The 19,883-nt window shown below is 39.0% G+C and overlaps 3 protein-coding genes across 3 annotated transcripts; 2 read left to right on the top strand and 1 right to left on the bottom strand.

The window, feature by feature from the left end:
• Positions 1-622: 622 nt before the first annotated feature.
• Positions 623-3,844, bottom strand: fgg (fibrinogen gamma chain). Its single transcript, XM_084931770.1, has 9 exons — positions 3,678-3,844; positions 3,546-3,593; positions 3,238-3,424; positions 3,032-3,116; positions 2,467-2,597; positions 2,047-2,180; positions 1,430-1,614; positions 987-1,264; positions 623-887 (listed from the first exon to the last, which is right to left on the bottom strand). Exons 1-9 carry the CDS (start codon positions 3,738-3,740, stop codon positions 703-705), a joined length of 1,296 nt encoding a protein of 431 aa, XP_084787896.1. The 5' UTR covers positions 3,741-3,844; the 3' UTR covers positions 623-702.
• A 6,437-nt stretch (positions 3,845-10,281) lies between these two features.
• Positions 10,282-11,586, top strand: lrata (lecithin retinol acyltransferase a). The gene is made up of 2 exons (XM_084930018.1): positions 10,282-11,013; positions 11,118-11,586. Exons 1-2 carry the CDS (start codon positions 10,282-10,284, stop codon positions 11,268-11,270), a joined length of 885 nt encoding a protein of 294 aa, XP_084786144.1. The 3' UTR covers positions 11,271-11,586.
• A 793-nt stretch (positions 11,587-12,379) lies between these two features.
• LOC146385801 (lecithin retinol acyltransferase) lies at positions 12,380-14,974 on the top strand. Its single transcript, XM_084930016.1, has 2 exons — positions 12,380-12,866; positions 13,678-14,974. Exons 1-2 carry the CDS (start codon positions 12,381-12,383, stop codon positions 13,831-13,833), a joined length of 642 nt encoding a protein of 213 aa, XP_084786142.1. The 5' UTR covers position 12,380; the 3' UTR covers positions 13,834-14,974.
• Positions 14,975-19,883: the final 4,909 nt, after the last annotated feature.

The raw sequence follows: 19,883 nt of genomic DNA, 5'->3' as shown, positions 1-19,883 counted from the left end.
AGGGACATGCTTATCAAGCTCCTACCTTACATTTCATTACTGTAATGAAGATATTCTTTGAAGAACCCTTTATGTACTCGTACTGAACTGTTTCCAGCTTTTTGGTGTTGTGCTTTGATGGTCGCTGGCAATGCTGATATTTTACAACTGCTCATTTTATGAAAGAGAAAAAAATCATGGCCTAGTTTCCGTGTTTTGTTGCTTTTAGAGTAAACTCAGTTGGCAATAAGTTCTGTAAGAGGGCTTTGATGTGGCATTCAGTTTGACCAGTCTGTGGGGTTTATTACAGCAAATAAAGTGGACACAACATAAGTATTTAAGGTGGCATTTATGTCAGGGCATGTCTTCACACACAGGTGTATATAACTGACTGTTCATTATACTTTAAGACAGATTTTTGTTTCATTGTAACATATTTTTTGTTGGTTTTATAATTCAGCAGTTAGCCAAACTGACTTTACATTAATGTATATCTGAGCTGACAACAACTTGAGCCATATAAATACTGACCACCCATTTCTAGAGAAGCAAAGAGCTTTATTTAAAGATGTGAAAAACAGTGAAGAGGAAAAAGGAACTCAGATATTCTGGAGACATTACAGAAAAACAAAAAGTCAGTAAGTTTCCATGGAGGCATTTTATTTAATCTAAGGAGTTTTCAGGGCTGTTAGTGACAGCATAACAAAAACCTGGTCCCTTTTTTTAAGCATCTCCAAGTCCACCAAACTGTTTGACTCCAGCCTGCTGTCCTCCTGCTGTGATGCGGCTGAGGGGAATGAGTTTCATGGTGGTCTCTTTCAGGGAGTACCAGCGGTTGTGCCACGTGACCCAAATGATGCCATTGTCGAAGCCATATTCACCAGCATCCTTTTCAGTGTACCTGCCACCTGCATAAAGATAATGCAAACAGTTTAGACCTCACATTAATTAGTACATTTGTCTCTGTTTATGCTAACTATGGCTGCTCTTAGCCAGGAGGGTTTTACCCTGGTAGTATTTTCCATTCAAATGTGCAGCATGACATCTGTTCATCCACCAGCCAGAGCCATCCTGCTGAGCACAGTTGCCGTCGTACTTGTCGTTGTCCTTGTCAAAGGTGCTGAACTGCATGCCATTGTGTGCTGTGTAGAACTTGTCGCTGGGGTCCTCTCCAAAGTCAAAACCATCAAATGCATCTCCTGCATCTCCACCAAAGTAGAAACCATAGGTCATCCGGTACATGTCGATCTCCGGTCCCACTCTGAACATGTTATAGTCGGCATACCTGGAGAAATATGGCCACAGAGAATCGTGGATCTAAAGTTAGTTTTTGGTAACAATTGTTGAATCATCTCTTTTCTTCTTCTAAGCTAACCTCGCTACTAGAGCGGTCATGTTTGCCTTGTCCACAAGTCCCTTTCTTACATAATCTGTTATCGTGTGTGTGTACCTTTTGTTGCCGTCCCAGTCGACAAGCTCTATCCTGAGCACAGTGGGGAAATTGGTGCTGGTAGTGAGCGCATGAATCTTCTCGTTACCTAACCAGAACTCTGTGGTGTCATCTGGTGAGAGATAACCAAAGCCCTCCTTGTACTGGACCCAGTTCTTGTGGAAGTCCAGACTGCCATCACGTCTCTGTAGGCAGGAAGGTGTGATCAGATTCATCAGTTTATTGGGTGGTTTCTCCGCTTAGTTAACAAAACATTAATAATTTAATGCCTTCATGGCTTAATGAAAATTGTAGTGAATATTTAATTTTACATAAATTTAGAGATTAATTAAAATAGATCATAAATGTTTAGATACAGTTATGTTACCTTACATTTTATGATTTCTGTTATTAAATCACTGTCGTGATTTCTCAAGTCAAAGGGACGGTCCAAAGAAATGCTAATGACACTGAAGAGGACTTTTTTTTAAAGCCAAAGCCTTGATTTTTGGTTACTCTTAGGTTTCACGTGTACGTGACTTTTGTCTGACTCTTATTATTCATTTCCATCCCAAAATAAATACACAGGAATCACTTAGTGTAAGATCAAGATAATTATGGCCTCAGATGATACGTACCCTTTGAATTACTGTGAAGCCACGTCCAAAGCTGTCAATCTCACAATAGACCAGGAACTGCTCCGTTGATTTTATTGGCTTCACATAGTAAAGACCGCTGGTGGTGGCGCCCTTGTTTGCAACGTCCTGGCAGTCTGATTAGAAAAACATATTTTAAAAAATGAGCAGCCTATTATGAAACACAAAAACCTGAATATCTTCTAAGTCGGGTAAATAATTATGTAATCACATCCACTAGAAAAGGTCACAGGACATTACATCTAGGATAAATGTTTGCTCTGCTCTGAAGCAGCATATTGATTTAGCCTGTGACTAAACGCTGAAAGAGAACAAATGTTGTTTGGATGAGACAAGATTGAGAAACTTGTTGTGAAACGGACCTGGAGGTCTGTTTCTTCTTCTTCTTCTTCTTTTTTTTACCTGTTCCTGTGGTGGGTTGGATCTCAACTGTGTCTCTGCAGGGCTCATTGCATTTCTGCTGCAGCTGATTCGAGAGCTGTTTCAAGTCTGCCATTCTTCTGTCATTGGAGGAGATTACGTTCTGAAGTTCACTGGAAGGGAGGATTACAGTCTATGACATGTACCTCGGTTTTATACATAGATAAAAAGCTGAGATGAATCCTGAGTATGAACCCGAACTTATACAAAGATCTCATATAACGTATAAGATCAAAGATTTTTAGGGACATAGTGTGGGTAACAAATGTCTCCTGAGTGCATTGAACTGTGGGAATAGGTGGACACTGATGCTGCTATGTATAGAGATTCAGTTTCAAGCTTCCTTTAGAGTTTTGTGTTTTGCACATTGAGAACCTGACAGAAGTTCGTGTTTATTCAGCAACAACACATTATATTAAAAAAAAAGAATCATTTATATGTTGTTGATTTAAAAAAAATCAATCAACAAATGAGCATTGTAACCAAATGCAGTGGAGTAACTAACTGTTATAAGAGTATAAATTGAACTTTTGGTAAGGTAACTTACAATATTTGCTGTTCTTGAGCAGTTATGGTCTTCTGAAACCGAACAACATCATCCAGGATACTTGTTGACTTTTTGAAATGCACGTCTGAAATGGAAAAAATGAGCCGGTTTGACCGTATTCTCGATTTTGCATCAATATGCTGCTCAACCTGATCGCATCAATGTAAGTGTTAAGATGATTAAATGTCACAAAATAACTGCGTTACCTGGGTCAGAGCTCTTTTGATGTGCCACAGCTGTATCTTTCATGTAGGTAATTGTTTCTTCAGCCCCTCGAGTCAAATTGGCAATTGTTTCCAGTTCCCTTAGCAAGTTGTCCAAATCCCGGTCCACCGTTTCTGTATATGTTTGCATGTAATCAGCAACTCCACATGTGGTTGGACAGTATTTTCCCTAAACACAGATGGAGCATGTCAACAAAACAAACAAAACTCTTTACGATAGTGTGCTTTTATAGAAATATAATCCATCCCGAAAGAACATTTAAAGCTTTGACTTAAAGCTGCGCACTTACAAAGCCATCATTGGGCCTGCATTCTTGTATGTTGTCTCCTCGGATTTGCTGCACAAAAAAGGAACAATCAATACAATTTTTATGCTCAATAAAACTACATCAGCAAAAGTGCAACAGTGCTCAGTGACTTACTGCTGACGAGAAAGAGAAAAGTAATAAAAGTCCCCCTGCTGTTGTAAGAAGTGATGGAGCCATGTTTCTTTGGCCGCCAGTTGTGGTTTCGTCTCGTTGGAGAATGAAGAGCAGCTCGACTCTGTTGGTTATTTATCTGAACAAGGTCCTCAGTCCAGACTTTGATAAGGGGTTCATGGGTAAACAATCCCACTCACTTTGTTGTGAAAATCCTGTGACTCAAATGTCCAACAGCCATCATTGCCAGGAGCTGACGCGGTCTGAAACTCATAGCTGTGGTAAAGGACACTTGTATGAGATCGCCATGTACTGTACTTCTAAACTCTGGTGATGGTAAGGCTGTCAGCAAGTTTGAAGAAATCGTGACTCATCTTGCACTTTAAGACCTGACAGTATTATTGAATTTGGAAACCAGCGTAATTGAGCTCGTTCTAGCCAAGAGTTCAGATTGTAACATAGTTTATTTACCTTTCTTAATCTTTGCTTGATAAAACAAACAACAAGCATTCCTTGTAAAAATGCCATAATATGTTCCTGTGTACAAAAACTGGATTTTATATTTTAGATTAACAATTACAATTATTAACAACACAAAAGATTGTGTTAAGTCTCCATACTGACAATAACCAAGATTACACATTAATAAATTATTCTGGCTTGCTTAATTTACACTTGCATGAATGAGACTTTTCTCCCTACAACAGTAATTTTATTTAATGATCACTTTGATTCTCAGTCAGCCAGTTAAAATTATTACTATTCTTTACTATCCTAACAAGGGTCCCCCAACCCTAGCAAAGTAGTTATCTGTGGTTTCTGACATGTGATGATATGGTCATGGTATAAATCAGGAAAGGCCTTCATCATAACTACTACTTGTAAAGCCTTTAAAACCTTTCTGTAGTGAATCCACCAAGCCTTATAATGTCACTAAAATATGTTTACTAGATAAACTGTTTTACAATAACAGGGCAGGCTGTGATACTTTGAAACTTTTATTTTGAAAGTTGACTGCACGGGCATGTAAAACCAACCACTAGTGGGTGTGGAATCACAATAGACCACACAAGACACATACTGTATACACAGGACACCAAACACACCACCAAACTGATGCAGTGAACTGACTTTTAAACGGTTATTTTTTGTTGTTGTTGAGCGAGAACAGACAACTCTAACACCATTTTCAGAACTATCTAAATCTTTGAAAATAAGCTACATTAGACAGCACTGAAGTGCACCAAAGTAAGCTTTGCCTTACTGAAGTTTCATGAAAACAAGTTTCTGTTACAAAGTGTCTGTGAACAAAATGCTATTGGAAATAATCATAGTGGAATAATCCCTGTGGACTTTGCAGTCTGTATGTATGCAGGGGAACACTAACGATCCTCTCCCTTAATTCTGCAGGAAAAATCTACTTTTCTAGGAAAACAAAGTAGCTAAGTTACAGGCTTAATTTATAAGGAGCACATGTGCTGCTGCGTTATTGTTGACTGAGCTGGAGCCAAACTGAAGCAAATACAGACCAACGTGAAAGAGCAAAGAAAAACCCCAAACTGTGGCGTGTGGTCAAAGAAAGCTCAGATATGATTAATGAGTAACTGCAGCACTCTTTGTCAGTGGCTAATTTCAATTTCATGGACACATCAGTGTAACTAACAACAGCTTTGTTGTGGATGAATCCATTTTAAAACATTTTATAAAGTTGCTTTATTTTAGAGGGACATATAGTCCCATTCAGCCCATCTGAAGTAATCTCATCATCAATGCGCATTTAATCTGCATGCAGGGTGAGTGTTAGCAGATTACATTTTTTAGACAATACTGTGTTTCTGAGGGAACTTACATTTTTATTGCATTTATCAATAGTACTTAGTTGTTTAATACCCATAAGACAATACATGAACACATATTCAGATTTACTCCACAGTGTCCGCAGACACTACAATAACAGTAGTATAACAGCTGAGTTAATGAACCCAGTGCATTTGAGCCCTGAGCCTTCTTGCTACATAAAAATACACATACTGATACATGCATACATCATGAGGAATTTTATACTAGCCTTTATACTACTCTATCACATGAATTTCACCCTTGGGGTTCCCTGTTGACAAATCAGTCAACAAATCAGCTAATATATGCCATCACACAATGCTCGGGGAACGTGACTGTAATCCCTGCTCATACACATCAAATGATCAGGTGGGTATTAAATCACTTACATCAATTGCTGTGGGGAAGAGAAGCACCTAAAAACCTAAAACAAGCAGTTTCAAGGACCAGAGTTTAGAAACCAAACATTTTTGTAATGCAACTGCATAATGTTGTAGGAAATGACCTACAACAATGCTGTTTTGGTAAATAAATTAAATCAAAGTGTGTCTTACTTCTTTAAATACTTTAATATTTTTTTAAAAAAATATTTCTGTACATTCATATTTTTAATATGTTTTTTTTTTTTCAATTTAAAGAGATAAAGGAGACACTAGTCTTAAAAGCAGCTGACATTACGTCCAATCCGGATTTGGCTCCTTGAAGGATTGCTTCATCCCCGGGTCAAAGTTCAAACTCTCTTCCGTGCCTCATTTTACTGAATAGTCTTGTGCCATTAAACTTTTTTTTTTAAATTAAATTTCAAGGATCAGTTGGATGGATCATGGATCATGCCGTGGAGGGTTAAGCTAACCCCCACCAACAGACTGAGACAATACAGTTAGCATTAAACTAAACTACAGGTAAAAATGCAGGCACTAATGCAATTTTGTGTGTGTAGCCCAGTAAAAGCACCAATTCAGCTCATCACAAGGCTCCAGTTTCATGCTGCTCTGCTTGTTTGAGTCACAGTTACAGGAAACATGCTCTCGTGAGGCAGATGAGTTTGAAAGTACCTCTGCTGTCTTTTAATTCTACTGCAAATTGTTTGCAGACTTCACTGCTATAATTTTACAGTATGGTGGAAAAATCAAATAAACCGGCACAACTAAGTAAACAGATCCTTCCAAAGATGCTGTGTAGTTTTAAAAAGGTGTAGCTGCTGAAAATAGTTTTTTCTGTGGCCATCTCTTCAAGGTGCTGTGAGCAAACACACCTCTTGTTATTACAACAGAACAAACAGTAACGATACATGTGACTTAATATAGCTTAATAATGGTTGATCTGTGGGTCCCATGTTGACATTAAATGATAAATCTTGACTACCTTTGTGTGACCAGGTTTTATTATGTGGAAAAAAAAACAGGCCCAGGATGGATATAAAGCCTCGCTGACCTGAGAATGAACTGCCAGGCCCATAAACCTAAACAGTGTTGAACTTTTGCTGAAATTTCTAGAGACACCAGATGGAAAGTGCCTCTTTCTTTCTCTAAGTGCCATGAAGACACAGGCAAGCTCTCTAAACACCGGGTTCAGGATGTTTAGATGTGTTTTGGGCCATTGTTGATGTGTTCACATGCTCATGCCCGACTGACATTCTTACACTGTTCGCGCGTTATCAGGATGCAAAGCAACCAAAAAAGCAAGTTTTTAGTTTTCTTTATAAAGACTGTGCATACTCTGGAAATAGGTCACAAGAATATTATGCAGAATAAATGCAGTTTTCTTTAAAATGAAAACATCCACATTCCACATCTTAGGAAAATACGTCCTTATGTCAGTAATCAACTTAAGCACCAAAGCTGAAAAACAAAGTCAGCATAGTTCACAGGTCGTCTGACCAGGAATTAAATTTAAAGAGCCTTGTTTGGATGCTTCAGCGGTCACAACTATAATTCTGGAGCTGTTTGACCGTGGCGTAAATCTCCCCGGGATGGAGGGCAAAGGTTTGCGGTTTGGCCACATTCGGGTTCAACCTGCGGCCACGTTAAGTCGCCTCAGCTGAAGGTGGTGTGATCTGCAGTAACACATGCGGGGACATTGACACTTTGTTGTCCACATATCACAAACTAATGAGTAAAAAGTACATTAGCATCATCAGTAATTCTTCTAATATCAGGAAATGTAGCAGATTTGTAGTCAGCGTAAGTCACACAGACTTTATTTGGTTCTGCTGGCGTGTTTTTGTGGAAATAAACTTTTTATGTTAATAATGCAACTACCTGTGTTTGTCTGCTGTATATGCACATTCATGTGTTAATAAGAAATACATCAGATCGAACCTTTGTGGAATGCATAACAATAACAATGTTCTGTGCACTGTTTGTGGCCCTCGCACTCATCAGACACAAAGTCCTGAATAGCCTAACATTACTCATGATGTCCTTAAAACTGGTCCAGGAAGCAGTTTTTATGAAACATTACTTCATCTAGAGTATTGTTGTGGGTTACGCATTTACTTGGCAAGCAAAAGGTCGCTGGTTCCAGCTGGACACACAAATCCCTTTTGGGATTGTGTCAGAAAGAGCCTCTGGTGCAAATCTCTACAAAATCAAAAATTTGGAGTTACCAACTGTGGGGAGCAGCTGAAAGTGGCTTCTTCTTCATTATCATCCACAGGTGAATTCACAGCTGTGCGTGCTACGTGTTGCCCGTTGATGTTTTTTCGACATTAGATGTCAGCTACACAGAGAAATAACCCCCAGCTAAGAGCCAAATCTCTGCTTTTATTCATGAGATTGCTGGATGATGCATAGAAAGATAGAGGATATTAACAACCGCATTCTTTAACGTTGTTTGCTACTGCTAACAACCACTGCTGCCGTGAGAGACTGATATCAGTTTTTCAACTGATTGCAACCCATTGCTTTTTACTTGGGTCCTTCATTCATCACAATTAGAGTTTTTAATGAACTCTCATTGTAAATATTGTTTTAGACACTGAATTATAAATCAGAGAATCACTTTACCTTTAGGTCTAGATGCAATACCTACACATTGTAGGTTTTCCCATAAGCAGATATTGGCATTTTTAGACTTCATCCATCCAATAATACTAATAATAAAAGACAAACATGTCTTAGTAATACTAATTTACACTGAAATTAAAGTGAATAATCTTAATTAATCATAATCATAGCTTTAATTAGGACACCTCCAGCACAAACATTGATATGAGACTTTGATCCTCATCTTTGCTTATAATTTATGAGTGTAACTGAAGTTTTATAGTGAGCTGTATAGCTTATTGCTTTTTATAGTCATTAATCAAACACACACCTCATTAAACCGGCTTTCTCACAGACACAGTCAAACAGTGTTCCATAATAAAGTGTTCCAACAGTGTTCCAGGGAACACTGTTGGAACACTTTATTTTATTTATTTTTAGGTCTTGTCTATCCTGTTACCTATTTAATATTACCTTATTGTTAGGGCCGTTTTTGTTGTGCATCTGCACTTTATTGTTGTCACTGTCTACGCATGGGACAGTGTGAAACGTAATTTCAATTCCTTTGTATGGCAAGTACATTTGAAGAAATTGACAAATAAAGTTTTCTATTCTATTCTATTCTCTAAATACCAGCAACGTTTTATCCTTTTCTGAAAGGATTTTGCAGAATCGAGGTCAGCAGATGAATGTGCAACAAATGATCCAAAGACAAGCACAAAACGAAACAAGCTGTTGTGTTTCTCAAAGTATTTTCTGGGTTAAAGATGAGCGTGTAAGTGAAGCCTGAAGGATTAAGGTAATCTCATCATATGGTTCCTCTGGGAAAGTGTAGGCCATCCAATTTATTTTGGTAGACTGATCCTGGATTGATGATGGAAAAGGACGGATTGTGAGTCAACAAAATCCACGGCCCAGAAATGACTGTTTGGGTGATAATCAGCTTAATTGTCCAATTTGAAATCACAAATAAAAAAACAGTTCGCATGACAATAATTAGCATGACAGAAAAAAGCTCCAATGACAACAAAGTTTTCATTTAACTTTATTCTTTTAAATACTCTTTTATATTATTCTAGTTGTTTTATGTACAGGTATCTAACACCATCGAACTCAGTTGGAGCAAAGTGAGCTGGTTAGAACCGTCTCCTGACAGCAAGACGCCCCTGGCTTTGAAACACCGGCTGGTTGAACCCGCATGGGTTCTTTCCACGTAACACAGCTTCCTCCCACAGTTCAAATACATGGATATTAGGTTAACTGTTGATTTTAAATTGGCCACATGTATGTGACTGAATGATTTTGTTCATGCAAATGTTCTTTTTCTTAAGCTTGTGCTTTTAAAAACGTATTGATACTGAATATCCAGAAATCTGTCATTTACTAAGTAAATAAATAAAAAAAAGGCTTTGCTGACATGATGCAAAATATAGAAAAACATAACTTAAAAACGAGATTTTCCTTTGTAGTTATAACTTTGCTTTTGTTTGCTTTTAAACATAATAAAGGCCAATTTGGAGCACAAGTGGCTATCAGAGCAGTACAGTTGTTATGAATAGAGTTTATACAGCCTCTGTGAAAGCGGACTTCCCTTAACTTACAGTGTATTCAAAAACTTTTGATGCATATTATGATGAGTTCGTCTTCAGATGTTTAACATTTCAAATCTGCAGTCTGAACGCAGACGTACTCTGCCGTTCCTCGTTGAACTTATATTTCACACGAGTTCTTTTTGCGCTCGGTGAGACAGATTAAAGCGGTTTAGCGGAAAACAATTGCGCATGTGTGCACCGCAGAAAACAACTAAAGGCAAGATGCTAAAGAGACGAACTACGAGGAATGCGCAGGTGCGCAAAGTTACTCCTGGCCAATCGTGCCCTTGGGATTTTCTGGACGGTCTTTCTCCTCCTCGTGCGAGGAAGGATAAAAAGGTCATTCCACACACGCACTCTGGTGTACTTCCTCCGCATATGTTCACGATGCTGCAGCTGCTGACATTCTCGGTGGAGAAGGTCTCCCTTCTTTTCAAGTTCAAACTCTTTGAGTCCAGCTGGTTAGAAAGCCGGCAGCGGGAGCGCGCTGAGCGACGCACTCCATCGCAACCCCTCCGCAGAGGAGACGTGCTAGAGGTTCCCAGATCCCTCTTCACTCACTTCGGCATCTATTTAGGCGACAACAGAGTAGCTCACCTGATTCCAGACATCCTCCCCGTACTCACGAGCAACGACAAGCTCATCAGCTCTGTCATCACAAACGAGAGGCTCATCCTCGGCTGCATATACAGGTGTGCCACGGTGCGCGTAGACACGCTGGAGGACTTCGCGTATGGCGCCAACATCCTCGTGAACCATGCTGATAAGATGATGAAGACGCCACCTCTGCCCGACGACACCGTCGCCAAGAGAGCTGAAAAACTCATAGGAGCCTTTCCGTACAGTTTACTGTGGAGTAACTGTGAACACTTCGTAACGTACTGCAGGTACGGAGCAGCAAGGAGCCGGCAAACAGAGCAGGTAAACATCCCGAATTGCCTGGGGCCATGTCTAAAGTATGCCGAGACTTGTAGAAATGTTACAATGATAAATAACTTTTTTTTTCTGTTTTCTTCCCTCTGCAGTTCTGTGAGGTCCTAAAATCAATCATCAGGGACCAGCGCACTGTTATCGTTTCCGGGCTGCTTGGAATTATCTCTGTTGTTTACTTTGGTATGGCACCTTTAACTACATTACCCACAATTCTGATTCCCTTCACTCTCTGGATGGCTGGTTAAAAGAGCTCAAGGCAAGAAGCCAATAAAGAAGATGAACTTTTACTTGGCAAAACCTCCCTGGAACACTGAACTCCAGCTTCATGCTTTGTCACAGTTCTTTGATTTTACTGGCCAACAGTGTTTGATGTATTATGTTGTTACTGCATCATTAGTTTCTTATTTTACTCTCAAAAAATGTGGGGACTAAACTGATTTATTTATTAGCAGAATACAGTGAGTTATTTTTGTTAACATTGAGTCACCACAAAAGTGATAATAGAGTGGACTAAATCAATAATAATGTTGATGTATGTAAATAAAGGTTATGAATATGACAGTTGTTTAATAAACAATGCATTTTTACATGTTTGCCTCGTGTGAATCTGACTCTTCTTACATCACCACATGAATGCCAGTGGAAGAAGAGCCCTGCATCATCCACTCTAATGGCAGATAACTGGTCATAGGGTCAGCTGTGGAACAGGCTGCGTGGGAAAGCCTCCAAAACAATAGTTGACAAACAGATAGAGAGCAAGTGATGGATTATTGCAAACCTTTATACTTTTATATCAAGAAAGAGTCAAACCCATCACAGGACTACATTTGGCTTTAAGGGTATTTGACATGAAATTATAAGAACCAGTCAGGGTACATCCTACACAGGCTGCCAATCTGCTGCTGGACAACCAGCAACCACTCACACCCAGACCTACGATAAATACAGATCACAGATATCTATCTAATATATTTCTCTTAATATTCAACAAATCACTGAATAATAATGAGACTGGTTTGAACACTTGGAGGCCGATCTAGTCTGCAACAAAGAAACTAACAAAAGGTGCTTCTTTGGGTGTAATGGCTCAATAACTGTGACCTTTAAATTGGAATTGAACTTGTTGCCCAATTAGCCTTCCTGATGGGGACGCTTGACCTTAATACCCCACAAATAGGCCTGAATTTCAAAATCCAACCACACAGAAAAGGGATTAAAGAAAGCTCCTTTGTTTTCCTGTGAAATTCACACTAAAACATTGAGCAACATTTAATCCTCCTCGGAAGACTCGGCCCTCCCATTTCTGTTATAAATAAAACGGTCAGGTGTCAGCCTGTGTGCTGCACACTGCCATCATGTTTCTCTACCAACTGCTCAGCTTTTTCTTTGTAGTTTCTAAAAAGGAAGAGAAGCCCAAATATGATTTATCTCTGTACAAGCGCGGTGACTTGCTTGAGGTACCCAGGACATTATTCACACATTTCGGGATTTACCTGGGGGACGATCGTGTGGCTCATCTCATTCCGGACATCCTGCCTGCGATCACCAAAAACAAATCTGCGATTGCAAAGATGGTAACAAATAACCGCCTCATCCTGGGGGCCATCACCAAAGAAGCAAGCGTCAGAGTGGACTCTGTGGCAGATTTTGCTTATGGCTCCGAGATCCTGATCAACCACGTGGATAAAGTGTGCGCACAGCCTCCCTTAGATGGAGACGAGGTGGCTCGGAGGGCAGAGAAACTCCTGGGCTCAGTCACCTACAGCCTGCTGTGGTACAACTGTGAACACTACGTCATGTACTGCAGATATGGAATGGCCATCAGCTACCAGACATACCAGGTAAACTCCACACAGAAAGGCCTCCCAGCAGCAAGGATAAAGGATGAAGTTCACTTTTTTCCAAGTCTGACTTAAAACAAGACTAAATAGGTTGTTTGTCACTGCGTTTAAACCTCATGTCCATTCTGGTTGTAGAAACATAATTTTTGAATACCTTGCCACACACAGAAGAAATGCATTTAAGGAAGTTAGGCTGCTACAAAATATTTGAATTTTGCAAAGTATTTTTTAATAAAAAAAAACCTATAGAAGACAGTAGATTTTTCTATTCACTTTATTTTGAAAACCATATTAGAAAGAAATCTCCTGGTATCTATTGCAGACGGGAAATATAATTAAAGCAGCCAGGACCATATATATAGTACCAGACATTTTATATATAAATTTTTTACATAGGTGTTATTTTAGAAAGGAAAAACATTAATTTAGACTTTTCCTCAAATAGGGTGGATTTTACAGGCTGTCTAAACTTGTCTAACTTTTTATAATTACCTCACTAAACAGTGTGTAAAAATGGTTTATTATTACTTTTTAGGGATTTATATTGAAACAAAGACTTGCTTTTTAAAGGTTATGTTTATTTATTTATTTATTTATTTATTTATTTTGGGGGGGGGGTTAAGTTTTCCTGCATTTGTTATTTTGAACTTAACTATTTCCTGAGGCGAGCAGCTCCATCTAGTGCTACTTTGTGTCCACATTGTTGTCATTAAGATTTTTCCTTTTCAGAACAAACATCTTCTACTTTTCTAAATTTATCTCACACACTTTGTCATTTATCACAGCCTAATGTTGACATTTTCCCACCCAGTTCTGCACTACAATACGGAAGATCGTGTTCAGCAGGCTGAGCGCCCTTTTGACTGCACTGTGTGGCATGTGCACTGTGCTGTATGTAGGCTGCGTGACGCCGCTGACGTTTGTACTCGTCCTGCTCGTCTCGTTCACCATCTGGATGGCTGCCTAATGACCTCTGGAGAGACCGAGCTGAGAGAAAGGACTCTGGCCCAGTTTTTGCTGTGTTACTGAAAACACTGGGAAACAAGGTTTCTAGGTTGTTGTTTCAACTTCTTATATATGGCTGTTTTAATTTCTTTCTTTTTTCTTGTAGTTTTCTGAACTGTTAAGTAAGCTGTGATATTACTGTAGTGTAGCAGGTTTATTTAGCACAAATGTATTATGACTCAGGCGCAAAACTTTAAAGACTTTGAATAAAGCTCAAAGACATTTAAATAAAATAATGACCGAGATATATGCCAGAGTACAGGGATGAGCTGTGCATTAAGTGTGATAGATGGGTTCAAGGTGGGGGTGGAATTACATCAGGGATCAGCTCTGAGCCCGTTCTTGGTTGCAGTGGTGATGGACAGGTTAGCAGATGAGGTCAGGCATGTCTTCAGATGACATTGTGATCTTCAGTGAGGGAGTGCCTGAAAGGATGGAGTTGTGCTCTGAAGAGGAATGAAATTCAGTAGAAGACAGAATACATGTATCCTAGTGAGAGAGAGACAGGTGGATAACTGAAGGTGTAATGAGTAGAGACGTTGAAGGTAGACGAGTTTAAATACCAGGAGTCAACCATTAAAAGGGACGGACAGTGCACAGGAGAGGTAAAGACAGCAGCAAGAGGGAAAGAGACGGTTTATAAGATGGTTGTGAGATGTGCTGTGATGTATAATTTGGAGATGGTGGCACTGACAAGAAGACAGGAAGCTGAGGAGGTGGCAAAGTTCAAGATGTTGAGATTTTAATTGGGAGTGAAGATTATATATCAGAGGGACAGCTCAGGTTTCACAGTGAGAGAGGAAAAGTTGAGACATGTGATTATGATGGACATTCCCCCCCAAGCAGCAGGAAAAGAGAAAGGAAAAAGAGGAGGTTCGTGCATGTATTGAAGCAGGACACGCAGCGGGTTGGTGTGACAGAAAAGGCCGCTAAGGATCGGGTGAGATGGAGGCAGGTGATCTACTGTGGTGACACCTAAAGGGAGAAAGATGATGAAGAAGAAGACGAATACAATATATGTCAGTGTGATGGTGTATGCAAATTGTATTGTGATAAGACTCACAGAAATGACACAACTTGTTACTTTTGTATCTTGTAGAATAAATTACTGTTTGTACCATGTGGACAAAAGTGCAATAAGTTCCTTCTATTGTAATTAGTTTTTGTCATTCTGTTAAACAATTTGAATTTCCCTTCATGTTGCATTACTTTTATGGCTCATAGGTCATATCATTACATTATTATCTGCTGCTATTTCAATCGTTTTTGACAACGCCTTGTCTGGGAAAAATAGGCGGAGACAACAATGCCCAGAATTAAATGTTTTTGCTGCGTACTGCAGAGACTGTTGCTAATCTTCTCCCATTTCAACAGTAACAAGGAAAGTGATATATGCAGTACAATGTTCTGAAATCATCTTAATAAATTCTCTGCAAATATTCAGTATATGGCTATGCAAACACATACTGGGGATATTCACTGGTGATCCATAAGGATTATTTCAAGAACCACAGTTGTAAATGAATAACTCTTCTGGACAAGTGAGCACACAGACACATAGCAGTTCAACAACAGCAATGATTAAAAAAAAAACCCTCAGTACCCACAAATCTTTATTGTGATTTTTTGACACATCTGTCTTTGCCTGCAAAGCTTTTAGATGTGTGCATCTAAACAGAAATAACAGATTTCAAACTGACCTAAACTGACTAATACATTCAGGGGTTCCTTTGCAGAAGTATCAAAACTGAGAAAAAGGTTTTGCAAAAATAAGTTAAGAGAAACATCCTTTTTTTTTAGAGGAGAATATTATCTGATTGACTCAGAGAAGAGGGCGTTTAATTCCAGGATTTATAGACAGAACTAGTGAGATGAAAGCAGACTTTACGCCAGGCAAGCAGTCAGAATAAATCCAGGAAAACAGATGCTAGAAAGAACAACAGGAAATGTGAAACACTGAGCAGGTATATATGTGTAATGTAGCGCTTATGTGGGGAAAAATATAAAATATAAATTTATATTTGTCATGACGTAAACACAAGATGAGACACTTATCAGAATTTCACAGCATCAGATGCAAAGACTCTAAATGTTCAGCCTGGCCAGAGCGCTCTAATAACTATAACTGAGCCCGCCTCTGTGACAACCTATCCAGTCGTTAAGTCTGACGTCACTAGCCGTGTCTGGGCCTAAACTCCGCTGCAGGTCCATATATCAAACGATCACTATGGCATTACTGAGAGTTGAAAAAAGTCTTTCATCTTTAATAAAATGATCAGCGTTCTGCTCTACCAGGTGTAACAATTGAGTTTAACATCAAGGCATCCATAAAAACGGAATTTATGACATTTAACGGAGTTAGAAGTTAGCAGGAAGTTAGCTCGCTAGCTTCTATCTAAATACAATATAGCATGTCCTGACTGCGGGGTTTTGGAAACAAATTAAAACGTACAGCTCTGTTATCACTTCCAACATAAATGAAGACAGAAAACTAAACAGCAGTGACGTTTGTAGGGTTACTGAAGTTTGGCTAGCTGGTATATAATGATGTGCTACGTGACCGCTAGCAACACAGCTATGTTAGCATAATATAAACAAGCTAACTTTTTTTCCACTCGATAAAAGTTAACGTGAGTGTTCTCGGTGGTCAGGAACAAATGTAATCGCATGGCAAGATGCTGTTAAAAGACCAAACTTCAGCCAGGAGAACAACTGAGATAATCCATCCACAATACGAGGTTAGTCATTCATATACTGCTGCATGGGCTGGGCTGTAGTTACATCCTAAGGTTTTAAAAACTGAGCTTAAATAAATGATTAGCGGTAATAAAAGCCGAGGGAGGTCAACAGTAATCACTGACTGTTTTAGGAGCTTTTTGAGATTAAATAGAAGAAAATACAAAACATTAAACATGTTAACAACACAAAAGCCATATTAAACGCAGACTACTTTAGGCCCGGAAGTAGGATTCGTCACGTCATCACTTAACGACCGGATTAAGTAGATCATGAATTAAGATTAACATCGTGGGCAGTCCCCACTGGTGGGGTGAGGAACCAACACGTGAGCGTGAATGGGTACATCTCTCCTGCCTTTATCAAATTAAAATTCATTGTGGTCGCTGTTTTTTTATTGTTAAAAATAAGAATAAATGATAAAAACATTGATATGTGAAGTCAAGTGAACTTTATTCATATTTTTTTTAACATACAAACACATTAAACAACACTAGTGGAGCAGAGAAAAGCAATACAAGCACACTAACACTTAAAATGACATAAAAATGTATGTGGGGCATGAAAAAAACTGCATAACCACATATAAAGTCTTCTCGCATAAGTCAAACTAAGTCCAACATCCAACTCTTGATGTTTCCATCTGGACATCCACAATGTGAACATTTAACGAGTCATTAAATGAGTTTATAGGAGTCATTCTATAGGTGCAAGTGTATGTCTGTCTTTTGTCTGAGTAACACAGGCAGACCAAGACCAGAGTTAAAGAAGGATAATTGCCTTACCATTACACTTAAGCACTAATCCCGCAGAGAAGCACTACATATTGATTTAAGATAGGTTGATGTAATGGGCTGAACCCCACAGGTTCTAATAAAAGGAGTGCAGGTGCACAGACCCTGCTGAGATGGAAGTGTAACTGGGTTTTGTCGCCTCTAAAATTGACGATTTCCAGGGCTAAGTTGGATTCACTAAGAGAAATCTAATTTTCATTTCTATAATCTCACACGGTGTCAGATGTCTCCCTTATTCAGCTTCTATTAAATACCTCGAGACATATTTCACATGGCAGCTTTAAGAAAAAAAGGTCTGTGTCTATGAGAAGAAAGTGGGCTAAATCTATTTTAAGAGCCCAAAAGCTAAAGCAGGAGTACACTGTGCATAAACACTCTTATATAATCAGAGGCTTTCATTATAATCATTTTTTAATATTTATAATACACACAAACTGATAATATTTGAATGACTTTTTTACAGTTGAGACATTGAGCTGTAGGTGCCTTGAGCTTTATTATTGCTGTCACCAGTTTTCCCTACCCTAACTGTCAAACGTGGTCCAAACATTAACATTAGTGGCTATAGTTACTCAACTAAATGTCTGGAATTGTCCTTTTAAAATATTTCCAGGGCACTCAAACATTTCCTAGTTCTGTCACAAAATATATTTTGTATTTTTATGTATGCTCTGGACAACTTTTTTCCCATAAAAATCAGAGTCTGCTTCCACTGGAGGTCTCTTCCTGTTAAAGGGGAGTTCATTGCTGCCACTGTGGCTAAATGTTGCTGATTGGGGATTGTTCACATCCTTTACAATACAAAGTGCCACGAGGCAACAGTTGTTGTGAACTGGTGCTATATAAATAAAAATAAAAATAGTGGTAGCTGCCAGTGCCACGCCTCAGCGTCTTAGTGGATGCACACGTGGTATAAATTTTATCATAGGTGACTTCCATGTTCAGTTATTGCATTCACAAGATATTCAGAAAATGTGACCTTTGACTTCGACCTCGGGATCAAGGTTCACTGATATTTGAATTTGTCCAAGGTTTTCAGTAGATGCACATGTGGTATCAATTTCAAAACCCCGCATCACCTCCTTCTCCAGTTATTCATTCACAATCTTGGGTGTCCATGCTGTCCACCTGCCCTCCTGGCGGGGTGATGACAATAACCCACCAGCCTTTTGCAACTGAGGGGTAAAAAGTGAATTTCGCTTTCTTCTTAAGAACTGCGAACATTTTAAATTATGTAAATCAGAAATCTAAAGATATTAAATGCGTGGTGGTGCTGTGGTCAGTGCTGTTCCCTCACAGCAAGAAGGTCCTGAGTTTGACTCCAACCTTGTTTCTGTGTGGAGTTTGCATGGGTTCTCTCCAGGTACTCCAGCTTCCTCCAACAGTCCACAGACATGCAGTTAATGACGTTGTGTTAATTGGTGACTCTAAACTGAGTTGTGAGTGTTGCTGGTTGTCTGTCTCTCTGTGTTAGTCCTGCATCAGACTGGTGACCTGTCCAGGGTGTACCCTGCCTCTCACCTATGATAACTCCAGCAAACCTGATAAGGATAAGCGGAAGAGAAAGGATGAATGGGTGCAATTTTACAAACAGTGTTTATAAATGTATTTAAACTCTATCAAAATCATTTTGTAATGACACCAAAGTTTAATGTGGTTCTCTTCAGGACACTGACTGTACCACCACAACATGATTTGGAAAATAACTAATCTATGAACATAATTTCTTTTGGACGGATAAAAAATGTGTAGAATAAAAGCACTATACAAATGTGCGTGAAATGGTAAAAGTGGTTTGTGGTGCAAAAGTGCTTCAGGTGTTTGATAAGACTGGAAAAAGGCTTCAAAGGCTTCAAAATACAGTAGCCAATAAAGTGATAAGTGGGGTGAAGATGGCAAGAAATATGCTTTTCTGGAGAGTGGATGTGCACTGAAGGACGGAATTGAACAGCAGTGCATCCTGATGCGCTGATGTGCTTGAAATTACAGTGACGCACATCGTGACTCCACCAGTGTGAGGCTATAAAACATTTGCTGCACAAACTGCTTGAAACTCTGTTTCTTACAGATTTAAACAGACCAAACGCAGCTACTGTAAATGAGCCAAAACTGAAATTTCTGTCTTTGTTTATATAAAAATCTCATCTTTCAAGTGTTTTTCAAAGTTAATTTATACAATATAATAAGCATATTATCAAGGTAGGTTTGCTGTTAGCCAAATTTATATCTTTCTAGCGATTAGTTTTTAATAACAATAGCCAAATTTTTGGTAATGGTAACTGAATGGTCAGACATGTCATTGGTCAGCTGCAATGCTGATCCTGGATCAACTTTATTATGATGATATAGGAACAACAACATGAGCATGGGGATATCAGTGCGTACTCACATATGCAAATGACGCCCACGTTTACATGCAAATAAAGTCCAAGAACTACTCCGATGTCAAATCTGGAAGCTTTTGTAAGTAAACCAAACTACC

This window comes from Perissodus microlepis, chromosome 6, assembly GCF_051167445.1.
Source record: "Perissodus microlepis isolate ML-2025 ecotype Zambia chromosome 6, ASM5116744v1, whole genome shotgun sequence".
In the NCBI taxonomy this organism is placed as follows: domain Eukaryota; kingdom Metazoa; phylum Chordata; class Actinopteri; order Cichliformes; family Cichlidae; genus Perissodus; species Perissodus microlepis.
The sequence above is the reverse complement of the archived record's forward strand: the minus strand, read 5'-3'. Positions and strand labels throughout refer to the sequence as shown.